Here is a 16,259-nt window from a genome sequence, read left to right as displayed (position 1 = left end):
TAACAACAGTGTGTGAGCATTTACCGTCCCAGAACTTCAGCTGGGAGACTGCAGCTCTTGATTGAATTATTAAGACTGAAAAGAAATGGCAATCCTATTGCTCATAATAAAATACATAGTTCTATGATTAAAAAAAAACATAGAGCATTAAATGTCCATTTATCAGTTAGCAACATGCCCCACTCTGCTTTGTTTTAGGTCTTAGCTATTTACCTCTTGTTTAAAGAAAGTATTTTGTTATATATTAATCATAACATTAGACCAAGAAGTTGTCAGTTGAAGAAATATTTACAGTGAACTGCCAACAATTTGAGGGACTAATTACATCTTAAGTATGGAATGTCAGTGAATATAACTGAGAAGTTTTAGGTTTTCTAGAAGAGTAACAATGTCTAATATGAAGAAGAGTAATAATGTCTAAAGGTCTAAGACCTTTAGAATGCTGTTTGTAGTTTTGTATTAGATTTTATCAGCAGAACATGTAATTTTTGGCTTACTGGAAACAGGTTAGGAATCTCTGTAGGAGATGTGACACGTGTACCATATACTAGACCCTTAGAACCTTATATAAGTCACTGTTCATTTATTCTTTTTTTCAGTGTTTCTTTTATCTTCATTAAGTCTTCCAAATTTTCAAAGAAACATTTTCCGAATCCTAAGAAACTGTTCTTAAATTTTTTTTCTTTTTTGAAAATATTTATTTTTGAAGTAAACTCTAGCCCCCATGTGGGGGCTTAAACTCCCAACACTGAGATCAAGAGTTGCCTGTTCTACTGACTGAGCCAACCAGGTGCCCTTAAATTTTTTTCTGATGGTGACATCATATCAAGTTAAAGTACATGAAAACGCTAATATTTGACCATTTTTTCCCTCTAACATGGCAACTTCATATGGTTTGACCGAATGTATTTCATGATAGGACATCATAAAATAGAGTATAAATAAGGACATTAAAAAAAAAAACCAGAATCCAGTACCACCTTTGATAATTTGATATGTTTCCTTTTGGTGTTTTTTCTCTTGTGTGTGTGTGTGTATGAAATTGCTATTGTACTGAACATAGGGTTTTATATCCTGTCTTTACTCTTCAACGTGGTACCATGAGCATTTCCCTGTGCCATCGTATATCTGAGAACATAATTTTATACATTCGTATACATATCCTAGTCTACCGTGTGGACGCATCAGGATTTTTTTAAACCATATCTTAAATGGACATTTATTTGGTCTAATTTTTCATTTATCATAATTAAAACTTGGGTAAGTGTCTTTATAGATGGCTTTGTGGGTATCTCTGATTATTTCTATAGGATGGATTCCAAGATATAAGATTAATAGCCCATAGGATTTCAGATTTTTGAAGATTTCATAGCATATTGATCACTTTTAAGAAAGGAAATAGCCATTTACACACAGACACCCCCCTCCCACAGTCATACACCCACAAATAGGAGAACCCCTACAGCTCATCGTGCCCTCACCTCCAACAAATACTGCCTTCTGAAAGCTTCAGTAATTTGTTCAGTGAATAATAGCATTTTGGTCTAATTTATATATCTTTGATTACTAGTGAGAGTCAACGTCTGTTTTACATTTTTAATTGGGTATTTGTCTCTTTCCTTTATTAATTTTTAGTTCATGTTCTAGGCAGATTTTAAAAAGGAAGAGAAGTTTTGGATCTAATGCGCTTTTTAATAGTTATATTTCACTGTCTTGGGGAGCCTTATAACTGTAAATATGAGAATAAAAATGTTTTATTTTTATGAATGTAAAGGGAGGAGGAAATGGTACCTGTTACAAAGTAACGATCATTTGCCAATCTCAGCCTCTGGTGATGAGCTTGCTCTTAATGGACACACCACAACCTAGACCGTGGCGTCTGCAAGGGAGGGTGTTGATGGGGCTTGTGTCTTTCTGTCCCCCAGCACAGAGCCTGGTGCCTGGCACGGTCAGTGTAAAACACGTGTCCTGAGCAACCTAAGTGGGAGGAAGTGTCCAACACCTGTGCTCCGGGACCTCTGGATGGAGAGTTGCTAGCTGGTCTCCTCCAGTGCGTCAGCGCCCACCCCCGCCGCCTCCTCTTCTCAGTGTGTGGCCATTTAGCTCCACTCCCTTGGTTGGCCTTCCTGGGTGCTAATGGGGCCAAGGTCGGAGGTTCTATCTTCACATGACCTATTTAGCTTTGTTCTGTGTCATGGCCACAAGCTGTATCCTTTTTACTGTGGCCGGCTGACTTAGAAATGTATGCTGTTCATCACAAGGGTGAACAGGCTTGAGAGAGGGACGGGTTTCTAGAGCTAGAAGGACCCCGAAGAACCTCGAATTCAGCCTCAATTCTATATAACAGGTACATACTGAGCAATGTGGAGAAATAGAAACTCATCCCTAGAGTGAAGGAGTAGACAACTCTATGCCTAAATACTCATGGCTAATATTTACAGAACTTAGAAATCTACCACAAAATAAGATTACTTGAAGTGGCCCCATTCAGGTGTTTTGGATAGGACAAATCTGATGGGAATCCATTTGAAAGTGATTTGGGGAAAAGAAAATTTTGTGGGACTAGGTTGGTTAAATTAAAATCAAATTACCTGTCATCTTCTCCAACCAATAGCTACTGGTTATTTCTGATCCCCGTATTTCTCCTAAATGAAATGACCTTTATCTTGGTCACCAAAGACTAAAATCCATTGTACTTCTTTTCTTGAAAATTACTCTTATTACTCCTTTTCCCCCATCCCCTCTGGTACCACCCCTGCACATTTCAATAAAAGAGACTCATAACTGCTTGTCCCCACATCTGTCCTTGTTCTAACCACTTTCATCCTCCACCGTCCTGCCAGACCGGTTGTCAGGCAGTCTTTCCCGTGTGCCCAAACACTTCTGTGGTTTCTCATGTGCTTTCACGTGACATCCAGATTCTATCATTGTTGTAGATAAGAGTGACTATTTCTATATCGATCATTTTTCTTTTAGAATTTAGGTTTTTTTCTTTTTTCCTAGAAGTTACTCACTTCTTTCCCATTTATCACGGATGTAGTTTGTCTACTTCTCAAAGTCACACAACAGGTTTTACCATAACTCTGTAGGAGCCTGAAACCAAAAATGATCTGAGGTCCGCTGAAGGTCGTGAAGCGATGACACGGTCTATTTGTGAATGAATCCTATTACTGAGCGTTTAAAATTAACACTAGCCCTACCATCAAAACATCACAGTCAAGTGAGGCATCAGGCCTTGTGCGTGTGTCCATGTGCGTATGTTCAGGTGTGCACGTACGTACGTGTGTGCGTGTGGCCTGTGTGTGCCCGGTGTGCATAAGGAAAGAATCCTGTAGAGGAGCCATCCTAATCCAAGGGAACAAAGGAGATTTTTTTTTTTCCTTTTAAATACAGTTTTTCATCTTAATACTGCCATGCCTCCCACCTTTTCTTGTTTATTTTTATGCATTATTTGGTAAATTAGGAAACTTCTATTGTTTAATAGGAAGGAACTTTAGATGGGTAAGCCTAAAATAGTAGCAAATAGCAAGTAGCAAGGGTTTTGAAGCTAGACAGCTTGGTTTGAACCTCAGATCTGCACTTACAAGATCAGGCTCTCAGTCTCAGTTTTCTTGTCTGTAAAATGGAGACATTCAGAGCTACCTTAGAAGTTTGCGGGAACAAAAGATGAAATAAAGTGTGCTTTCTCTTTTAACCTGTTTGTTCTTATGTTAAATGTGTCCTCTGTATGAATGGTAGGTAGACATTGATGGAATGAAAAAAGATATTTGAAGTGGGTTCATTTGTCTCTTGTTGTGTTCTGGTCCAGCCCATGCTAGAAATCCCCCTGTACCTGAGATTGTATCTGGACACCTGCACTGTTGTGATGACTCTTCCTAGATGTTCCACCATGAGTATTTGTTACAAGGAAACAAACAAAAGTAGCGAAGGAAAAAACTTCTTAAATGACCGCCTGGAAAATCATACTTACAGTGTAGGTCTACCTTGAGGTGGGAGGATTTGTTTGGCTTAGAAGCAATCTTCCAGAAGCTTCCTTGACCCCTTGAGATCAGGTTAGGGTCCCTTCTGCCTATTTTCTGGCAGTCTGTGCAGCAGGACAGTAAGATTCTCAAGGGCAAAGAATGTGTCTTATTCATTGTTATAGTTTCGGGGCCTGGTGCATTATGGGCACTCAGGAATTGTGTCTTAATGTTTTGGACTGTATAAAATAACACCGTTCTAAGTGACTTGGATGGAGGCTGAAGTATCCATTCACAAAAGACAAGATATATGGGTGATTAAAGCAGGTATGCCCTTGGAAATCAAAAGTTACATCCTAAGTGACACAAGAGGAATTGGGTAATGGTCAGAATTTCAGAGTGAAAATTAGTAACTGATGTGAAGTCTTTCCATAAGGCAAGTAACGCTTCAGAGACAAATCAGGGCCATTGCAGCATGATAAATCCACCATCTTGTGTTTGTGTGGCGGTTTAAACTCCTGCATATTCCGATTTGGTCCTCAGACCAGTCTGGTGGGATGGGAAGAGAGCAGCACCGCCATTTTGCAGATCAGAAAGCTGCGGTTTGGTGCGGTCAGTCACTTACTCCCGGGACTGTAGCTGGGGCCGGGTGTCAGCATCAACCTGATACTGCACTGTTTGAACAGTGCACAGACCTTCCCAAGGTGTGAAATCTCACATTCTAATAACATGTATGTCAGATTTCACCGTGTTTGTCTTTATAGCAACGCTTTGAGTCGTCGGGTGGGTGATCAAATTAAATCCTATTGATTTAGAATGCTCGCAGCTCAGGATCAGAAAGAAGCTTTACAAGGGACGGCTTTTTGTCCAGCACTTCCTCGGACAGCGTCTTCTCCTGGTGGCCGCCGGGACTGATGTGTCCGCAGTGGGGCGCTTGCTACCTCTTGAGGCAGCCCCTTAAGTCTTAAGTAGATAAGGATGCTGAAGAAAGTAAGCTGAATCTGATAGGGATCAGAAAAAACCATGTAACTGTTCAGAAATCGGTTCCAGGGGAGCGGTGGTGTTCAGCAGGGGTGTGGAAAGGAGGAGGAACCCGGGCTCTGAGTTGGATCAGAAGGTGCAGAGTGTCAGCCGAAGGGAGAGAGGTCCCCGTGAATGGGGTGGCGGCTGGGAACACTCGTGTGGGTTCTGGGGCTTGCGGGCCCTCCCCTCTCGTCTTGGCTCCCCGGCACGGCTCCAGGCGTGCTGAAGCTGGTGGACTGCGTACTGCTGCTCGCCATGGGCTACTGGCCTCTGTGAGACAGAACAAGGTAGAAGTCTCCAGTAAGCTGTACACTTTTGACCTCAGACCTGTAAGGTCAAGTTATGGTTCTTAGGGTTTGAATTTTTTTTGGAAGATGGCTTAGCCTGGGTTGTTCTGCCACTCGAGGGTTGGGGAAATAGAATTACCATGCGGACATGGCCATACTCGACCCACTGGACCAACTCCTCCCCCAGGAGGAGAATGCCCCACAGGCATGCTTTGTGCGGGCCTTGGCTTCCTCCACCCTGAGAGAGACTGCAGCCCCGTTGGCTCTGTGTGGACGCTGCCCGCTCCTCTGTGTGCTGCATGGCCACTTGGAGGATAGCACACTTGGCGTTTAAAGAGGCTGACGTAGTACGAGAGGGAAACCGAGTGTCGTAAGACCTAACTTCCAACGTTAACCGTGGTGCCAACTGGATGTGTGTCGTTGAGCCAGTCAGTGTGGGGACCCTCCCTGGCCTAGGCTACCGGGATTTTGTTGCCATGTCATTTCTTTATTCTGAGATAAATGTACCCCAAATTTCTGTTTCCTCTCCAATACACACATGCATGCGGTTGATCGAGGGAACTCCTCATCATTCTTCAAAACGTAGCTCAGATGTCCCTTTCTCTTATTTGTGCATTCATTCAACAGTTATCTATGAGAGCCTGCTATGTGCTGGATGCTGGGGAGGGGGTGGCACTGAACAAAACGAGGACCCTGGCCTCCTGGCCTGGTCTCCGTGTTCCCGTAGCCCTGTGTTTGTAGTGGGATCACTTTCCCCAGCAGACTCGAGTCCAGTGACTTGCTCAAGTGAATCAGAGAACAAATGTTCGCCTCTCTGCACCTTCTATTTCTATGTGAGGGACCCAAGTGGTACAACCCCCTGCAAGACCCGTAGCAGGAGTGTCAGGAGTAGTGGAATTGCTCTGGAGACTTTTCCACCAGTACAGTCACTGCCAGGGCTTGTCAGCCTTCCATGAAATGTAGGTACCTAATGGGAAATTACCGACTTCCAAAGTCTGATGCTCTCTGTGCTGACAGCCGGGACTTTTCTGGCCCCTGTCATCTAGCCTGTGATGCAGAGCGAGGACGTGCCCCGTCAGCAGAATGGCGCTGGGGGCCGTCAGAATTCGCACCGACAGGAAGCACATGTGTCTCCCTTTCACCTGCACACAGGCCGGCAGGCGTTTCCTGGCCATTGTTCGCGGGGGCTGCCGCGGGGGCTGCCACGGCTGCTTTCCGCCCACCGGCCAAGTGGGGCTGGCGCTGGCTTGGCTCCTGCCACTCTTCCAGGCCCGGCCTTTGTGTGCTCCCTGCCGGCCGCCTGCGGCCCAGCCCATGCACTACCAGCAGACACAGGAAAGAAGATTCCCTGGTGTAAAAATAAACATGGCAGCCCCACCTGTTTTTACACAAGGGGCTCTCCAGTATGTTCCCTTTGTTCTCCGCAGTGCTGGGGCCTTAGGACCTTGGCCCTGGGGAAGGAGGCGCTGTTGAATTCATACACCCTGCTGGGATCTGGGATGCGGCCACCCCAGGCTTCGAGAGGGAAAAGCTGCCCCAAGATTTCTTAGGGGAGCGATCTGATTCTTACGGATTTCCCGGGGGAAGGGAGAAGTGCAGGGTCTGCGGGGTGTGCGGTTTCCCACGTGGGCCAGAGCCGGGGGGCCTTGAGCGCTGCCCCCGCGTGCCCGCTGTGCTGCCATCCGGAGGCTTCCCCTGCGGCCCCTCGTGGCTCAGGGCTCCGTGCTGCTGACACGGCCCGCTCCACCCTCGGAGAGTGAAAGGTGGGGTTACAGGATGCAAGCGCCAAGGGTAGTAAGGTCGAGCCGGTCCCTGGTCGTTGCTCTTTTTAGAATCTCCGAGTCGTAATTGCGGCTTCCGAATCTGTGTTTATTTTGTCCTCGCTGCTTATGCCGGTCGTTTTCAGAGGACAGGGGCGAGGGAATGGTGGACACTGTTAATCATCTCGTCGCTTAAACACTGCTCCAGGCTCTGCTACGAGAGGCAGCCGGCGGGCGGAGGGTGGGGTCCCTGGGGTTCCCGCCACGTCCCGCGGCGCCCCTGCCGCGGCCACCCTCTCTGGGTGAACGTGATGGAGAATAACCCCACTTCTTCCTGTGCGATGCCGGCACCGTGCTGTGTGCATAACCGGGCTCCAGTTCTGGTCCGAGTAAAGGGAGCGGGAGGTGTCAGGAGGCGCGGTCCCAGGGAGAAGCCGTGACTCCTCACAAACCTTGTCTCTGTTGTCCCTTCAGTGTGGGTCCTGCCAACGCGACGGTCCCAGGGGCTGAGCTTTGATGAAGCCGGGGCACTATGTACAGCGTAGAAGACCTCCTGATTTCTCATGGATACAAGGTGTCACGAAGTATCCCCGCGCCAGCCAAGGACGAGCGTGAGGGCCGCCGGCAAGCCAGGAGCCGCGCCAGAGCTGGCCAGGGCCTGCTGAATGGGTGCGACGATGGCCCCGCAGCCCTCCCCCCCAGCAAGTCGTCCCAGGGGAAGGGACCTGCGAGCACCTCAGAAAACAGCCACCGCGCCCCCAGAGCCCATGGAGAGCCCCAGAGCGCTTCCGCTCCTAGAGCTTCTGAGCTGGGGTAAGCATCAGTGCGAACCCACCATTGCCTTGGGGATTTGTCAGTGGGTACGGAAGGCAGATCCTTCGATGCCTTGTGTTTGGCTGGAGCCAGAGAGGGAGAGGGTGAGAGACAAGAACACTTCTTTCCACTGGGGTATTTGGGGTGTTCTAATAGCGGAGAGCACAGGGCCTGGCCATAGGAGGCCTTCGATAAATAGTGGTGAGTAAATGAATTCTATCATGTGAAACACACGGCATTTTAATGCCCGCCCTCTCTTTTCCGTTATCAGCTGCTCATAGTGCCTCAGCTAGGAATCGTTTCAAAACTCTGTAAAAGCTAGGGTCTGTCAGTCACACGTTCCTACTCCATTAGGCTTTCTTATTAATAGGTTTCAATCTTGTGTGCATTACAGAGTTGAAAAAGGTATATATCCCCCCTCCATTTGTAAAGAAGAAAACCTTTCTTCTTGGATATTCACGTAATTCCATTGGCTTCTGACATCTTTCCCTTGCACACACGGGCCCCAGTGTGGGTGTCCCATCTGAATACAGCTGTGTCTCTGGGTGTTTTCTTACAACCAAAAAGAGGGTGGGTTGGCTGGGGGAGGAGGGGGGCTAAAAAAGAGGGAATTCGGGCAGCTTGCCACAGAGCCAGCATGGGAGAGGAGCCCTGCGACCCCCATGCACACAGTTTCAACCGAGAGGAAACCCGCGTCATCACTTCATAAAAGTGTGCTTGTCTTCAGCGCGGCGTTGGGACCGGCTCAGCCTGGGGGGGAGGGCTCTGCCGGTGGAGAGCGTGTTATGTGACTGTATCACCGACAAGAAATGGGCCGACCCCACGGATGGAAGCAGAGGCCTGTCTTCAAGGGGAAACAAACAAACAAAACCCAAGCAGACAAAAGGGGAGTGAGTTCAGTCTCGAGGGAATGAACCTGCCTTCCATGGTGAAGAGTCTCCTTTTCCCGGAGAGGATCTTTCTTGTTGGGTGGCAGCTTTCGGGTGAAAATGGGAGGGATTTTATTCTTAAAATGTAGAGCATTCAGCACCTTGCTTATCGAGACAAAGCAAAGGCCACCGACTGCCCTCCCGGTGTCCAGCGTGGTCCAAGCGGGCCAATGCCCCGTGAGCGCCGTTCTCCGACTGCTGATGTGGCGGGTTCAGGAGGAAACCCGGAATGGAAAGGGACTTAAAGCTGCTTTTTGAACCTTGCCCTTCAGACTCACACTTGTGTCCACTACTGTCTGTTTTCGGCCCTGTGTCCTGAAAAACCTGCCCGCCCCGGGTTTTGGGAGAGGCCGCTTCCAGATGAGCTGGCGAAGAGTCAGGGCAGCCTTACTTACCACTGCGCAAACTTGTGCGGGATTCTGTCCCGCCTTCTGTTGCTTCTGGCTTTGTGCTGAGTAAGTATATCTGTACCTTCTCCCTGGGATTTCAGGGCACCGAGGTTCTCTACCTTGTCTCCTCCTTCCTGTGTATTTGCTATGGAGCTTGTTACGGTGCGGGATACACAGTGCGTTTAATGTGTGCTCATGGATCCAATTCTTTCTTCCACCATTGTAACAGCTGTTGAGTAGGAGGCTGGATTTGCCGCAGTGGAATCCCTGCAGCTGGGCCTCGTAGGCTGTGTGGGGTCTCCCTCAGTCTCAGAGATCACAGTAGGGGGCAGTAAAATCCCCTCTAGAATTCTGGGTGGGCCGTGTGGCTCCCAGCCTCGTCTGCAACCTGCTCAGGACTTTCTAGTCCCTTCATGCTAACAGGCTGTTGAGGACCACAGTGCCCACAGCCCAGCCTCTAGGTTGGTAGGCATCATCAGATCTACAGGCCGTCTGTCTTTCTGTCATGAGTAAAGTGCTCAGATAAGTAGCTTGGGGTCGCACTGGATGTCTTCATACAGATGATCAAGTTCTTTACAGATCTGGCCATTTCCCCGTTTCTGAGGTTGGCTGATTAACTTATGAGACGTAGGGTAGCTTTCAGATGGCAGGTTGCCTTGTAGGGTAAAAAGAATAGGCATACATGTTTGCAAAACTCCATGCCAGTGCCCAGAGCCTCGGAGACCAGCTGCAAGGCTTCCTGGGTTGAATTGAAAAGATGTTTTCTTTCTTTAGTAGTTTATAGAGAACTGGAAAGAGGAGGCAAACAGAGAAGCAAACAGAAAGGTAGGCAGAATTCCTTTTCAGGGGGAAAAAAAAAGTGCCTCGAGAGGAAATAAATAGGTGCTAGGAGTTAAAGCCTGGAAGTTGAAGAAAAAGAAAACCCAACAATACTTTGGCTTATGTGGAATTCTGAGTCCGGATGAATCAGTGGTACTCTGCCAGGTCCCAGCCTTCAGTCTCCACCAGTGCAGCTGTGGTCCTGCTGCCTGCCTGTCCCACACAGTGACGCTGTGGGGCTGGGCTCCGGGTCTGGAGGGACAGGGGGGACCCGAACTCCAAGCCAGCCAATGAGGAAGCCTCAGGAGGGTTGAGGTTTGCCCTAGAGTGTGTCCCCACACCACGGGCCAGTCCTCAGCGCCCCACAGACTCCCCGGAGTAGACGGCGGTCAGAGTGGTTGGGAAGGCCACATGGGCCAACAGAAGGGTGGTCTGTTTTATTCTGGTAAGATAGCAGGTTAACAGTGTCCTTATCTTATAGCCAGAGGACACGAAGCCCAGAGCATGTCAGTGACTCCGTAGGGGCCACTCGGTGCCACAGCAGAGGGAAGCCAGAGGGAAGCCCGGATGGGTCCTCAGGCCCTGGGCTGCCAGGCAGGCTGTGGCTGCCTCGCGGTAGCAGCCTCGGGCGCAGACCAGCTCCCCCCACGTGAGGCCTGTCCCCGTTTGAAAGGGGCGTGGGATTCTCTGAGTTCCTTTCACGGCTGCCGTCTGCCGCACTGTCCTCTGTCACTTCCTTGTCGCCTGCCCTCCCCCGGCATGCGTGGATGTGCAGCGGCTCTCAGGGCACAGCTGCGTCCCTTTCCTGTCTCGGGAGCCGCATGGGGAGTGCATCCTGTCGTAGCTGGAGTAGATGCGTGGTGCTATGGCTCCCTGTGTGTGGTCAGGGCGGTATTGTCTGGCGTCTGCCGCACGCCTCGAACATAGGGGATGTCTGCTGAGAGTGAGAGCACCTCAGTCTTTCCTTCGGTAATTAACCTCAGCTTCCAAGGCGTTTCTTGTGTAAGGGCTGGTTCGGTGCAGTTCAATTAAGAAAAAAACAACCCTCAAATATGGAGCCTGGACTGGATTTTCAAACATGCAGTGTGCATGTTTCCCAGCGCGCCCAGGAGGCTGTGCTTCAAGCTTGCACTGTTCCCCGATCAGGTGCCACCGAGCTCCCTGGAAGGGAAGAGACTGACCGCTGTCAGTCTTGTGTGGGGAGCTAGGGACCCGCTGGCTTGCCACGAAGCTCTTGTGCTCAGGTGGTGGAGACAGGACCACGAGTCGCTTCTTCCTTGTACACAGGCAGCGGATTAGTGAGCAGAGCGCGCCCGCTTTCCCAGGCTACCCCCAGTGTGTGGCACTGTGTGCGTCAGCACTGGCGTGAGCATTGAAAGTGCCAAAGGTGGACTCTCAGCCCCTTCCTTGGCCCCCTTTGCCTGCGACGTCAGCCCCCAGCTGTGGGTGGGCCCGACGGGCCGCCTCCTCCAAGCCCGAGCCCTGTGCCATCTCCTGGGCACACCACTGTGCGCTCCCCGTGCACCAAGCCCTGCCTGGGAGCACCCAGAGCCCTCCTCCCTAGCCCCTGCTCCCTAGCTCCCACCGGCCGCCCCTCCTATCAGGCTGAGGGCTTCTGCAGCTCCCCCGGGGGGAGCGAGTCGCTCTGGGTGTTCTACCAGCACTGTCTCCTGGTCCCCAGGACTGTCACTTCCCGAAAGCTGACACCACTGCGAATTCGTCTCTGGTCTTGCTAACTCCTGTTAAAGAATTTTGCGTTTATTAACACTCAAAAAAACTTTTTAAATAAATTGGATGAAACCTACTACTTCTGTGCCAAGGCTGTTGTGGAAATGCTGAGTATTTCGGAACATTGGGATAAGACGGGATGGGAAGTGGAGGTTTTTCCAGTGACAGGACCTGGGCGAGGCTGGTTTGGGGAGGTTCCCTTGTGGGAAGGAGGGGCACTGACTTTCCAGGCTGGGCAGGCGAGGTGGCAGTTTCGATGGCTTCATCCACACGACTACCTCCTGGGGGACGAGCAGGGAGGACGGGAAAGGGAGGAGCAGACACGGACTCAGCAAAACTCCCATGGGGCCGAATAGCCTCAGCGGGGAAAGCTTCCCTCCTTTGTAGATTCTGCGGGTGCAAGACCCCAGCCCGCTCGAGTGATAAGGGGCAGGTTGTCGTGAGGCTCTCATGGGGAGTCTCGCGGAGCACCCGAGGTAGTGAACGAAGATGAGCGGGGCCTCGTTGATGCGGGAATGAGAAAGCTAGGACCCAGGACTGGTAGTCAGTCACTGCGGGATTGACGGGTCCGTAGCTGGAAAACCATGGGTGTCAGAAAACTGCAGACAGCATTCTACATATCAGATGATTTGGTGCTCGATTTTAAGTAGGTCCTCGTTTGTGCCATATAGCCAACAACAGATCCTTCTCGAGTGCGTCATATGTGGCACGTGTGTCCTCCTTCTGGCAACACGGAAAGGGGGCTGCTCAAAGCTTACGGTTACATCCGGGTTCAAAGATGATCGTGAGAAGTGTTCTTCAGTTCGTCAGCTTGCACGGAGTTGAGCACATGCGCGTGTTGGTGCACATGCTCCGTCGTTCCGAGGCTGGCTTGCCAGCATGTACGCATGACGCGTGTGCGCGCACACACGCACCAAGACTAAGGAGAGAACAGACGAAGTGGGCAGAGGGGAAAAGCAAGCTGTTATCTATACATGGAGGAAACTGCATGCTTAAGATGTAAGTAGCCATTATTGAATAATACTTCGCTACCTTTAAAATATGTGAAAGGCCGTTATCAGGCTTTCACGGTTTCCTCACTGTGTTTCCGCTGAAAGACTGTAATCAGAGGAAGCTGTAAAATAACTTAACATAGCAGGAGTTTGGATCTGAAAGTCATACCGTAATAGTTTCTTCTCTGCTCGGCCCCAGGAATTCTGGTAAAGCTGTTTGTCAGTGAACCATGAGAATAACTCGCAATTACGTCTTGTCATCAGCGGCAGGCGTCACTAAGTAGAGACGTAGCCATCTAGGCGGGTCTCTGATGTGGTCGGGGCCTCATCTTGGGAGGTTTATGTTTGATCAGCAAACGTCCTTTCTGGATGGTGCTACTGGATATGGTAACCAGTCACTTCTCACAGGCTTTTTAAGCTTCTCCCAAGTCGTAGCCTGCTTGGAATGGTTTTCCAAAAAGGAAGGCTTCAAGTTGAACGTCTGTTTCCATGTATCTCTTTTTCTTTACAAAATTATATTTCCACAAACATTATTTGTCTTTTAGCTGCTTGCTTCATATCCTAATTATTAGGTGGTATTATTCTGACCTCTTCACAGAGGAAAGTACGGATTGTTTGAGCTGGTGAGCTCATGAACACGACATGGAAGATTCCGGCCCCCTGTGTTTCCCATTGTCTTTTGGGTAGACCCTTGTTGCGAGGTGCCTTGTTCTCGTTGTTAAGCGCTGCCACCGTCCAGAAGTGCCTGGAGGTGGTCTCCCCCCCTGCACACACTCTCACGTGGCTTTCCTGTTACCGGTGCTTCCCGACAAGAAGCAGGTTCTACCCTCTGAACATGAACCTTCTGGAAGAACAGCGATGAGGCTGAGGAGATGCCTCTAGAATTGATGGGAAGACTCTAGCAGCACAGCCCCAAGCTTCATTGGTCTGGGCAGCTGGGTGCGCGTCAAGAGGAGAATTGCGAGTTGAGTTCCTTCTTTCGCCAGAGAAATGGGTCCGTTAAGGAAGCCAGGAGATTCCCAAGTGAGAGGCACTGGGTAGCAAGGAAATGAAAGATGGGTCCAAAAAGAGCCCTGAGTGCGTCTGTAGTTCCAGTTCACTTTGTCTTGGAGATGATGATACCTCTGAGGTCTTGATGAGGGTCCGAGAGCCTGAGACCAGAGTTGAGCTGATGCACTGACAGGTACTTGCTGTACCTCACGGTGGGCACTGTGTCCTCGTCTGTCTACGCAGACAGCGGGCTCGTTCCTTCTAGCCCCTTCTGGCTCTGGTTGGCCTGCCTTGGTGGCTGCCTCCCCCACTCCTCACTGCTCTAAGCTTAGCCTCTGAGGCACAGAGAGCGCTCCCTGCGTGTCCACGTGAGCGCGGGGGGTGGTGTTAGGGTCCCGAAAGAGAAGCAAGAAACTAGGGGTGGCTTTTCTTCATTGTTAATGGCGACACCATGTAGACTGCACTGGTGAGGACATTTTCACGGTAGAACTATGTCCTTATTAAAGAGAAAGTGGGAAAATTCGGCATTTCCCTCACCTAGTGGAGTTATGTGCAAAAAATGGGTCAGAGCTTGCTCTTCCTGCTTTGTTTTAATAAACTAAATATTGGTTTGTTCTCCATCATCCTTGTGGAGGCGGGTGTAGCTTCTTCCTTAGAGACCAGCCACCACCGGAGGGGCGGGGTGTTGTTACGACAGTCAGCTATATCGTTATTTCCTGTTATTGTTAAGGCCCATTGATTACGACTTCGAAAAAGACAACACGGATCTAAAATAATCATCACATAAGACACACACTCAGTTCTTCTCTCCTTCCTTTGCGCCCCTCACCTCCTCCCTCGGACGACGCGAGGAAAAGAATTTCAAAATGATCGACGGCTGCTGAGAATTTATTTTAATGGGGCTAATAATAGTAATACTGGTTTAAAGAAAACCAAGGGCTTATTGTGTGTTAGACACTTGGCTAAACAGTTCAAATGTATTTTCTCATTCAGCCCTCCCAACAAACTTAGAAAGGAAGGAACTATTCCCATCCCTTGAGTACAAATGAAGAGTCGGAGACAAAGCGAAGGGAAGTGATGCGGCGGGAGGCACGGGCTGGAGAGCCGGCGTGCGGGCCAGGTGCTCAGGCCCCACTCAGGGCCTTGCCACACCCTCCCTGTGGGGCACGGAGAAGCCCAAAGCCACCGATGCTCCCCGTGGCCCGGTGTGGGAGCCACAGCCATGACCCGCCGTTGACTGGAAGCAGCCCTCCGTGGGGGCGGACACGGGTTCTCCGGGCTCCCTCTGGCCCGACTGCAGCACCAATTCCTCTTTCCCTCCTGTTCCGTCATCTTCCGAAGCTAAGAAATTTATCAGGTGGTGACTAGTAACTCACAATTCTTGTTCAGACGGAATTTTTCCTCACCAGGGATACTGATGCGTAATGTTTGCAGAGCCGCCTTCCCTTCTCTGACTGGTCTCCACGCTCCCCTCGTATGTGAGTCTTCGTCTTCTCATGACCTCATATTTCCCCTTCCAAAATTACCTTTCTATTACCCTGGGTCAGCGGGTTATTTACACAGTATAGTGTATTGAATATACCAAGGCACACTGAAAAATAAAACTGCAGGCTTCCAGGCCGGGAGAGCATTAAGGGCAAATTCTGTCGCAGGAGATGGCTGACCCCATCACAGAAACATGTCAGACGTCTCATCCAGGGACTGGTGAATATGAGTCACTCTGAAGAGATGCCCCCGTGCCTCTGCCGATCTAGAAGAAGAGAGCTGCTCCTTCGAGGAGTGGGAGGCTCTTCAAGTGACCTTATGCTCAGACTGTGCGTCTGGCTAAGACGGGCCCATCTGGGATAGGGAGTGGCTTCTGGAGGAATAGCATGGCAGAGTGCCACAACTGTCCCCCACATCCTGTAGGATGTGACCAGTAGGGCGGGAAGGCGATCGGCAGCCCCAGCATCTGCCGGGCTGGCAGGCTTGCCAACTGGAAGAAATCTCGGACCCGGAGTGCGCTTTAGTGGGACCTCCCATCCTCCACCCGGACCTCCACCGGGAAGCACCGTCGGCTAGACTTTGGGGGCTGCCCCCGGGGACCCAGGTGCAGGATTTTGTTCACGGAGGAGGGAGGACATCTCTCCCACGCCCACCAGTATCGACGCAGAGCTGGGCTGTCGTGTGCCTGGATGAGAAGTTGGTCCACCTCCTAAGGCCCTGGAGTCCACCGAGAAGATGTCCTGGAGCGCGTGAAACCGGTTACAAGTCATGTCAAATATTGCCGTTCTAAGTAGGCTTTGTACTTCTTTTAAAAAGAAGGACCGTATTTTCTGTTGTGTTGAAAATGAGTCATGCGTGTACTGATAGAAATGTCTCCTAATTTTTTCATCATCAGCTTTTTTATACTCAGCGAATGGGCTCGCCTCTTTTCCTTCGGACGTGTTGTTTTTCATGCGTTCCCCTTTCAGGTACTTTCCAAACCGCTTTCATCAGTTGTTTGGTTATCACATCTCTTCTCTGTGACAAGGCGTGGGGCTGTTAGCAAGTGTAACGTCCGTCTCACCTCTGTCCTGCTCTCCCAGGGG

The 16,259-nt window shown here is 49.9% G+C and overlaps 1 protein-coding gene across 2 annotated transcripts in view; it reads left to right on the top strand.

Moving 5' to 3' along the window:
• JCAD (junctional cadherin 5 associated) overlaps positions 1-16,259 on the top strand; it is a 39,731-nt gene that overhangs the window by 4,333 nt on the left and 19,139 nt on the right. Inside the window, exon 2 of one of the 2 annotated variants that reach the window (XM_045812817.2) lies at positions 7,504-7,842. In XM_045812817.2, the coding sequence (XP_045668773.2) occupies positions 7,562-7,842 (281 nt within the window). In that variant the 5' untranslated portion in view covers positions 7,504-7,561. Of the gene's footprint in view, positions 1-7,503; positions 7,843-8,436; positions 9,227-16,259 lie in introns of those variants that run through there. The other variant, XM_045812818.2, reaches the window with a different exon arrangement.

Source organism: Ursus americanus, chromosome 31 (assembly GCF_024610735.1).
Source record: "Ursus americanus isolate L20-20 chromosome 31, mUrsAme1.1.p, whole genome shotgun sequence".
Classification (NCBI taxonomy): domain Eukaryota; kingdom Metazoa; phylum Chordata; class Mammalia; order Carnivora; family Ursidae; genus Ursus; species Ursus americanus.
Note: the sequence above shows the minus strand (reverse complement) of the source record. Positions and strands in the feature narration are given on the sequence as shown.